This window comes from Ischnura elegans, chromosome 12, assembly GCF_921293095.1.
Source record: "Ischnura elegans chromosome 12, ioIscEleg1.1, whole genome shotgun sequence".
In the NCBI taxonomy this organism is placed as follows: Eukaryota; Metazoa; Arthropoda; class Insecta; order Odonata; family Coenagrionidae; genus Ischnura; species Ischnura elegans.
In genome coordinates, this window is record NC_060257.1 from 92,298,924 (window position 1) to 92,308,971 (window position 10,048).

The window sequence follows — 10,048 nt, forward strand, 5'->3', positions numbered from 1 at the left end:
CACTCCTCTGGCCCACTGATTATTCAAAATTAGCCCCATATAGACGCATTCAAGGAAACAGTGGAAAAAGTAGTGAACCGCTCACGTGACCTAAGTTGGGAAGAGTCTATGATTCCATGGAGAGCTAGGCTGGGATATAGTGAATATATGAGGGGAAAGCGCTACAGGTACGCAATGAAGTTGTATATGTTGACGGAAGCAAAGGGTTTGGCGCTGCAGGTTCTCCAACTCAGAAGTGTCTGGAAAAGGGGAGTCGGAGAAGATGGTAAACAAATGATGGAGGATCATTTTGACTGAGGCTAATCCTTTCATATTGATAACTTTTATAACAGTGTAGCCAGTTCTAGATTCCATCCAAATGGGAAACCTAACTTGACGGGGACACTGAGGAGAGGCAAGAAAGTTATTCCTCTTTTGGTGCTCTGCTACGAATTAAAGAAAAGCGAGGTGGTGGAGGCCTTTCATGAGCATAAAATCGGTATCCTAAGGTGGACGGATTAGAGGGAAGTGCGGATGATCATCGCTGAATTCAGTGCAAAAAATGAACGAATCTACGAAAAGGCGAGGGTGCACGCCAAGAAAGCCACAGGCGGTGGTTGAAAATAGCAATTAAAATTGTGGCATCGATCATTGGGATCAAATGATGTCTGACTTTCCCATTGAAAGGAAATTCATCAAATGGTACTAAAAATTGGGAATCCACCTACTGAAATCACTGTTGCTGAAACGTAATTTTTATTCAAAGAAAAGTTTTTAAAAATTCCTCTCATCGACTTTCTAATTCCAGTTATAGAATCTCTTATGACAATATCTGTACCTTCGATCCCTTTGAGGAGATAGTCATCCTAGTCTGCCTCAACCAAAACCAAGGGCTTATTAGGACTTATATAGGATTTCCCCGATTATATGAAAAACACGATAGACAGAAAAGACGAAAACAGAAGAGATGTAGGCAGTGCTTCAAGAATAATGTCCACCAGGATACATCATATTATAGCCCCACCTGCCTATCTGATCCTCGATTGTGTCTTGACTGTTTCCAGAAGTATCACAAGAATTTGTGATGCGGAAAATTATTTACCCAGCGGGAAAAAATTATTTTTTAATGTTTACCTTTTATATTTTCTATTTCAATATTTATTTAAAAAGATATTATTTTATGCAAAGTATTTAGTGACTGAAAAATTATTCTAAAAATGCTGGTCAATTTTTGATTTGTAAAACAATATGTTTCATTGCAACAATTCTTCGTTTATACAAATTTCCCCTTTCATTTATAAACCAATGTATATCATTATAAAATCATATCCAGAGGATATCATATCGTTCATAATAATTTTTCCACCATAGGGAGCAACACTTTTGCTGGAAATATTGGTAATACTCGCAATATTTTCTTTTGAGCAATAAAACATTTAAAATCGTATTTAAATGTATCATTTCCAGATTATAAAAATAATGTTTGCTGCATTACTATTTCCATTATTTTTTTCCAGAAAGTGATAAAGTCTGAACGGGTTTTCGCTACAGTACTGACAAAGAGCAAAGAAATGTGGGAAACATAAAGGTGTGTTGCGGGACGGTATCAAAAGTTTGACAGGATACTTAGAAAATTTAAATTTCAAATTTTTATCAAATGAAGGGTTATTTTTTATAAAAAAGTGCGAAAACATGTAGCAGGCATCACAAATCATAAGATCACGTGGTTAAAACAATAATAAAAAAATACAAATATTTGCCAAAAAGTCAGCCACAGGGCATTTTCTTCAAAAAACGGTCAGCACGGAATGTGTTAAGACATCCATTAAGTAAGCGATTTTGTTTCAAAGCGTCAAAACTAAGAGATTTTGTTGTATCTGGCTGCTGTCCTACCCTCCCTCAACACCTGGGTGAGGGGTATCGAAAGGGAACCCACGACATGAAACATTTTGGCCAATTTGTAAGTTATGCAGTACATGGCTATACCGTAGCTACCCAGCACTCAGTTTGAAAACACCATCGTGATAGGTTGTGTTTTGCGGTTGGATTTTATTTTTTATCATAGTTCCAGCTTTAAATATCAAAAGAAGGATAGGAATTTTAAAATGCCAAAAGCTAGTGATATTGTTCATACCAGGGCAGGTGAATTCAGCTGAGGAGGATTTTATGTGAAAGACAGAGTATTACTGCGCAAAGTGTGCGATAAAAATTTTTAATTTGAAAGATGTGACATTTTGTTAAAGCATATCAGTAGCGGTACACATAAACGTGCGAAAGAAAGGGGACCCGCAAAACGACGGCTATCATTTGAACACACAGTCACTCAGTCAAAGAAAGCAAAGGAGGAACTTGTTGTTGCTACTACAGAAGCATTTTTAAAGGCTTTATTTAGTGTAGAGAAACTTGACAATCCAAAAATTCTGGAATGGCTCTCGAAGTAAACACATATAAGGTAGTGGGAATTAGCTGCTTGCCGATCGTATTCACCAAGACTACATATTTGAACCATTCATATACCTTGAACCAATATAAGTTGAACCATTTCTTTCATTAGTTTTATCAGAAATTTTGTGCTACCAAAATTGTGTTAAATGTTATGTAAAATGCTTAATAAAAGTATAAGTATTCATGAAACGTGTATCAAAGAAACATGAAACCATAAAATAATAAAACGCCTATTTAAATGTGGGAAAATTGTAGCATTATAATAACACCACCAAGATTTTCTATAACACGGAAATCATATGGTTTTAAAACAAATTTTAGCAAAAAATAAAACCACTTTTGTGGACCTTTAGTCATTCATTGGTGATGGCTATGGGGAATAAACTTGCCAGTATCTTTTTAAAGTATGCTCATTGGCTCTCTATAATTCATTAGATCGAAAGGTATGCTAGTATTAGTTTTACTTCATTACATTCCATTTTTCAATTACCCAAGTATATTCATCACCCCTTGAAGGTGCTGTTTAGTGGTTACATTCATTTCCGTCATTGACACTAGAGATGAATCTTGTAGTTTGATAGTCTCCATTCTTCAACGATTTATTCAGAATCAGAGTAGAAAATCAAAACTGTCCAAGAAATCATTTGGCTGCTTCTCAATTTACTGATGAGTCAGAGGCACCTAATGTATTTCAACAAAATATTTCCTTTCTTTGAATGGACTGTGTCCCTCTTTATGGCTTTTTATTCATTGATATTTCGTAGAGCTTCATCTATTTGGTCATCTATTGTCTGTAAAAATTGAGCAAGACACCAGAGTTTGAGGAGTGAAGGGCCTCTAGAGTATGGCTTTAGGCTGGCATTTTTATTTAAAAATTTGTCCGATTTATGAATTCATGGTCTCAAATGTAAGAGAAACGTTTGTGAAAAAGGCCCCAGGTTAGTGCTCTGGTGGATGGTTGTGCCTGAGGCTCCTAGCCTAATGCTGTTATTTGGAATGTCGAGGCTTTCAGCCTTCCTTAACCTCTTTTTTGATGGTAAACATATTTTAGTCTTTTTACTCAAACTCTTTTGTTGCATCTTGATTCTTTCCCACCAAAACGCTGCCTCCAATGCACCTTTTGCCCCTGACAGTGGCTGTGCCATTTGATATGACTCGCCGCCCATTGTTTGATACACCAAACATGGGAAAGTCATCGGTGGTTGCAAAACCCTGGGGCTTTTTTATTATTCCTTTTTTTTTCAAAAATTCGCATGTTTTTGGACCACCAATTGTTAAGTTGGATTTAAAATGAATATTAGTGCCAGCATTATGTGGCACATTCATTCATGACTGCTAATTTTTAATAAATCCACCAAACTGAGGAGCAGCTGGGATGAAGATACCTTAGAAATGCTACCCAGGTGGCACAAATCCTTCTCATTTTCAACTTTTGCTATCAAACACCATTCTGAAGTAACTTCAGCGAGTGTCACTGTATTACACGCTGAATATTATGTATGCATTGTATTCATAATAGCACTCAGACGAGGTTCCTCTGATCTTAAGCAGTGGGCCAAGTCAAGAATGGTCAACCATTTTGCGTTGTGGCATCCAGTCCGGCGAGAGTGTGACTCGCTGATGGGTCATGCTCTGCCCTGAGGGTTGAGTGGGTTTGAAACACTTACTAGTCTCATCTTACTTCCACTTGCACCTCATGGTTAGCCGTTTATGACTTCTCATTTCACTGTATGGAGAAAAGTAGCAAATTTGTCAATACCTGGGGCAGAGTTTGGGTATGACCCAGTGGTTGGTCATGCTGCTGCAAGCATGCTAACTGGGTCACTAAGGCTGGTCGTACACTGGGAGTGTATTCAGGCGGCTTTGCGCTCATGCTACACAAGCGTAAACAAGCAGCTTCGCGTACTCACACTCGCGCTACACATCCTGTTTGGGTTGGATCTGTCGCTCGTAGACGCTTGAACTGAGACCTCATTCATCTATAATTTTCTCTTTACTATTCAAAACATAACAGAAAGGCCTTGTGTCATCCGATAGTCGTCATAAAACTTTGGCTGTTCATTTTCTAAATCCAAATGCAAATGGTTGTACTCACCCACCGTCCTCCTCTTCTGATAAATTCAGGTCGCCCAACAAGATTTTTCTTTTCAGCTAGCATCCAATGTCTTATGAGGTAAGTACTCTCAAGGAGGCATTATTGTTGTTGGCATGTTGTTTTTCTGACATGGCCAAACTCCTGAAGTCTGTAACGAATACACATGTCCACTGGCAGCGCAAGTTCGCTTGCATGGACGAGCCCTACGCTTGTAGCTGCTCTTCTTGTTGCCGCTTTTTGCCTCTCGAGTACGCAAGAGTGCGAAACCGCCTGAATACGCTTCCAGTGTACAACCAGCCTTATAGTTAGATGTGTGTATTCTGAATTTATTTTTGATTCTCTCCCATGATAGGACATATATGTATTCTTCGTCTCATTTTAAAATGAAGTCCTGATTTTTTTCAGGCAGTACTCTACCTCTTTTCTGTATAACAAATTCATTTGTGCTCTCATACCCATGGGTTCTCGATATTCCTGTCTTTTCAGCTGATTCCACTTATGTCACTTAATCCCTAGTTTCAGGGCCGGATTTAGGATATAGGTTACCCCAGGGCCCATTTGGGTGGGAGGCCTAAATACACAGAGCTACGCGTGCAACTTGTGTTTCCGACGACACCACTTGGTGTGCCACTGGTTGTATTCAGAGCTACATTAGCAACGCCAATGGATAAAGTGTTTAAACATCAGCAGTGTTAACTATTTATAAACGTTTTGGTTGACGACAACATGTTAGCCAAAGAATAACCCAGCTTCACTTGGAATTCATGATGATTTTTTCTACTTTTTTCTGCTATTGTGAGATTTACCTCTATAATGGCATAAGGATCATGCTTGGTGGGTAGCCGAGGGCACGAGCCCCTTGTGCCCCCCCCTTTGATCTGGCCCTGACTAGTTTAAAATGTCTTAAACCTTCCTCCTCTATCTAAACTAATAGAGTATGCATGACATAGTTGAGTCTAGGCATGCCCGTTAACCCTTAGACTGTGGGAACGTTTTGTTTTTCTGGGATGGCCAAAGAGAGTTAAGCTGTGAGTTAAGTGATCACTAGAGCGAGGGAAAGTGCCCATGAAAGGGCTCTGCCCGGGAGGCAATGAACATTTTGGGAAACTGAAGGAGGAAGTCGAGCAATGGTTAAACATTTGACCCTTTTACTGCAGCAGCCCATTTCGGGATGTGGGATGGACGAAGACTGCCAAGGCTACCTATTTTCCCAAATTTGCTACATTTCAGATTTAAAAATTTTTCAGCTACTTAATTTTATTTAATACGTCTAGATTTTTTTCCCCAGTTCTTAAGATATATTTGTATCTTATAACTATAGATAGATCATGGGGGTTTACATAAATTACAGCCATTGAAAAGGCCACAATCACGAAAAAAAAGTGAAATAATTCAGCAGTTTTCGCTCAACCAGCGAGGGCCGATATATCGGCCCGGTGGCAGTAAGAGGGTTAAAAATGTTTTTCTTGCTGTCAGTGTACAAAACGTTTAAAAACATTCCCGCAATTGGAGGGTTGCAGTATTTGTTAATTTGGTTAAGAGACATACGCATAGATGGTTTGAATTTACATGATTTACCTACATCTGCGTTAGATGGAATGATGCCATTCTCCTAAATCAATAATTGGTGCTCAACTTGCTCACAAGGGTTGGTACATTTGCGTGAATTATGTTGTGTTTACAGTATTTTTGCTTTTTTCGTTTTGATGTTTGTTATAACATTATTACTGTTGTTGCATTCTTTGTTGTATTCTGTTATTAATTTTGCTTTTAAAATTTTAAATGTGTGCTATGTGATATGAAAGTTTGGGTGTGAGTTTTCACTGATATTGTAATGGCCTTTACTTTTCCAACCTTCACTTATGGTGTGATCATTGCTGAATCATAATAATGACTGTGTTCACTGCAACTTCATGGAATTGAAAAAAATTTAGTTTTTGCTACGAAATTCTTTCAATCATGGCCATTTCCTGAAGTGACTCATGGTGATTGGTTAAGAGGTCTTTGCTTTTAATTGCAAGTCTTTAACCTGAGGATATGGTGCCATAGGTCAGTGAATGTAATATTATTGAAGTTAAAACCCTAAGGTTTGCACAATTTTTTTTGGGAAGGAAGGTTTTGTGGAAGGTGAAATGAAGTAGGGTCAAGATTGTTGGAGAGATAAGAATCAACGACAGTTTATCTTTGCTTGCTGTTCCTCCCTCAATGGGCAATTTTATGTATATTTCTTGCTCCAGAAGGAAACTTTGGGTTGCCATTTGAACATCCATAAATTTTTTTACTAAAAATGAATGAGGCAAGCTATATTTATATCAAGGTGGTTGGCCATGATGATTAGAAAGAAACCATTTATTTCGCAAATTTAGACCATTTTCTTATTAGAGGTAGCAGTGAAAACTTATTTCTTAGATGTTATTCATATTAATATATCATATGCTCATGACACCTTGTCCGGTTGTGTCCACAAATTTCCACTTAGAAGAATGACACCTCAATAGCTTAACTGGCTAAAGCACTAGACCGGAAATCGGGGTTCAAATCCTGGTCAAGACAAATGATTTATTCTCTGTGGATTTTTTGCATTATTTCTGGGAATTTATTAAGCGATGAAGTACGTATAGTGGATCTATGGAGTGAAATATATGGTGAATTACGCCTACTTGAATGATTAAAATCTATCAAGTTCAATTTTAAAACATATTTTATTGGTATCAGTACATATATTCAGCATTTTTTCTCATGTCCCACTTTAACAAAGAGAAACTCAGTTCTTGGGGCACAGGTTTTACGTCAATTCTGCAGGGTGCAGATTAGGTCATGAGTGGTGAGTTAATATATGTGCGATAATTCTGAATGTCTTTTAACTTTCTATTTTTCAGAGCCCTGAAGTCTTTGACCCAAGAAAATATGTCCGATGGGCCCAGAATGTAGATACTCAAAGCTTTATTCTCAATGCTGCTGAATCTGAGCCACCGACGCCAGAGTAGACTCGGTGCTGTTTTATATTAACTCTAGTTTCTATAATTCTTGCTTATTGAGCTCTTTGTGGTCTGGGATAATTCTATTTATTTAAAAACTTTAAAGATACTCATCAAGCTTTAAGAACTGACAAATGTATTGATCCTAGTCACTTATAATTTAATTATTTATTGAAACTATGCAGAACATAGTTTTGCTTCAAGGTGTCTTATTATTTTTTTGTTAATCTCCTTTACATTTCATCCTGAATCTCAAAAATATCATCTTTTTTCATGTAGGCCTTGGATAAAGATAAGGTCGTGTTACTTGTTTCTCAAAGAAATTTTCATTATATTTGGGAATAATAAAAGGTTAAAAGGATCAATGGAATTTTTATTCACTTTATTGTGACAAAAAAGAGGTAAAAACGAAAGTTTTTTTACTCAATGTGCACTTAAGGCCTAGTTACATGGTACATTAACTCATACGTATTTATGTTGCAATGTATTTGAAATGATTTTGGTGAAATAGAATTGAGAGTGTTCGATTGCGTGAACCAAATTAGAACAGATTCTATTTTCTGTGCATGCAATTGCACAAGTCAGGTGGTTAAATGGTGAATTTTTGCGTTCATACATATAAACATGGTAGGGATCAATACACTATGTAACTAAGCCTCTAGAAGAATAGTTTTTACTAGCTTATGTTTCCTTTCACATTTTAGAGCAAGTTTCTCTTAACATTTTCAACATTCTTATTAGTCATTTTCAGTAACTGTGATATTTTTGTTAAGAATATGGTCATAGCAACACTGGTTTTTCATGCTTATCATGTAAACACCATTGTGTCGTTGATGAGCTGCAAGAGTTCCCATGAAGGGACAGAGTGGTACTATATATAATATATAAAGTCTTGAGGAAAGCGCACTACGCGATAGTATAAATAACGGACAAAATAAACACTAATAAAAAACATAGGAACACATAGAAAAGGACACTCACAAAGAAGCTTGCAAACGTTTCAGCGGGTTGACCCGCTATCGTCAGTGCTGAAGGTGAACTGCTGCAGGCCGATCCTCCAGAAGCTCTCCTTGGTGAAGTAGTGGGGGTGGAAGAAGGGGAGAGGGGGAAGGGAGGGTAGGGTTTGCTTTGACTATTAGTGGGCAATGTTTAGCCCGGGCGTTTCAAACGCCTTTTCAACCCAAATATGTGCCATTTCCCTCGTTCTCACCTCGATGATGGTTGCCTTTTCTGGCAGAATTTCAATGATGGTTAGGGAAAAACATTTATCGAAGGAACTATTGTGTGAGGCAGTGTGAATGGGGACGGGTTCATGGAAGGGGGGGGTTTTGCAGGAGTGTCTGTGGTTGTTCATTCGGATGGATATGGGTGTGGTGCATTCTCCCATGTAGTACGAGGGGCAAAAATTACAAAGTAGCTTGTAGACAACGTTGAAGGAGGTACAAGACGGTATGGAGGAGGATCTATTGATGACAGGTGAAGTGGTGGGGCGTAGCAGAGGGCAGCACTTGCACCGGGGGCGGTTGCATGGAGTAAGGGAGGAGAGTGGGGGGAGTGTGTGTCGGAGGAGGGGGCGGGTGGATTTTAAAATATTACCTAAGTTAGGTGCTCTTCTGTAGGCAATGGAGGGGCAGGATGGAAGAAGAGCAGCCCTGGTTTTGTTTTTGCTGATGATGGGGTACAGATCTTTTAATATTTTTTTAATTTTTTGAGTGCCAGGGAAGAATGTAGTGGTGAGATTGAGTTTTCTGGTTTGTTCTTTTTTGGTGCGTGGGGTGTACTGTTCGGAGGGAGAGAGTATTTTCTTTTTAAGCAGGGATTCTGGATACTCTCGTTTGAGGAGAGCATGGTGGAGGTTCTGTGTGGCTCTTTGAAGAGATGGTGAGTTGTTGCAGATGCGATGGGCGCGGACTGAGAGGGAGTAGGGGATCGCGTGTTTGGTGTGAGGTGGATGGCAACTGGTGTAGTGTAGGTATTGTTCATGGTTGGTGGGTTTTTTGTGGATGGAGGTGCTGAAGGTATTATTTTCAAGGTGGATGTTTATGTCAAGGAAGGTAAGGGAGGAGGCAGAAATTGATGAAGTGAAAGAAACGGATGAGGTGGAGTTGAGGGACGCAATGAAAGTGTCAAGCGAATCACGCCCATGGGCCCATAGTAAGAAAATGTCGTCGATGAATCGGACCCACAGGAGAGGCTTGAGGGTTTGGGAATTTAGAAAGGAGCTTTCCAGGTGGCCCATGTAGAGGTTTGCATAGGCTGGGGCCATTCTGGTTCTCATCGGGACTCCTCGCTTTTGCAGGTAGATGGTGTCGTTGAAATTGAAGGCGTTTTTGTTAAGAATTAGTTCAGTTAATTGGATGATGAAGTTGGTGGAGGGAGAGTGAGGCTGGGGGCGTTGGGCAAGAAAATAGTTGAGGGCATTGAGGCCTTCGTGGTGGGGAATAGAAGTATAGAGTGAAACGACGTCAATTGTCGCCATTAGGAGATTGGTACCGGTAGGGATAGGGGTTGAGTTAAGTATGCTTAGGAAATGATAGGAGTCTTTTATGAA

At 38.9% G+C, this 10,048-nt stretch overlaps 1 protein-coding gene across 3 annotated transcripts in view; it reads left to right on the top strand.

The window, feature by feature from the left end:
* Positions 1-7,858, top strand: part of LOC124169307 (eukaryotic translation initiation factor 4E-binding protein Mextli) — an 80,961-nt gene extending 73,103 nt beyond the window's left edge. For 2 of the 3 annotated variants that reach the window (XM_046547887.1, XM_046547885.1), the window contains one exon: positions 7,399-7,558. In XM_046547887.1, coding sequence (XP_046403843.1) covers positions 7,399-7,406 — 8 coding nt within the window. In that variant the 3' untranslated portion in view covers positions 7,407-7,558. Of the gene's footprint in view, positions 1-7,398 lie in introns of all 3 variants that reach the window. The other variant, XM_046547883.1, reaches the window with a different exon arrangement.
* Positions 7,859-10,048: the final 2,190 nt, after the last annotated feature.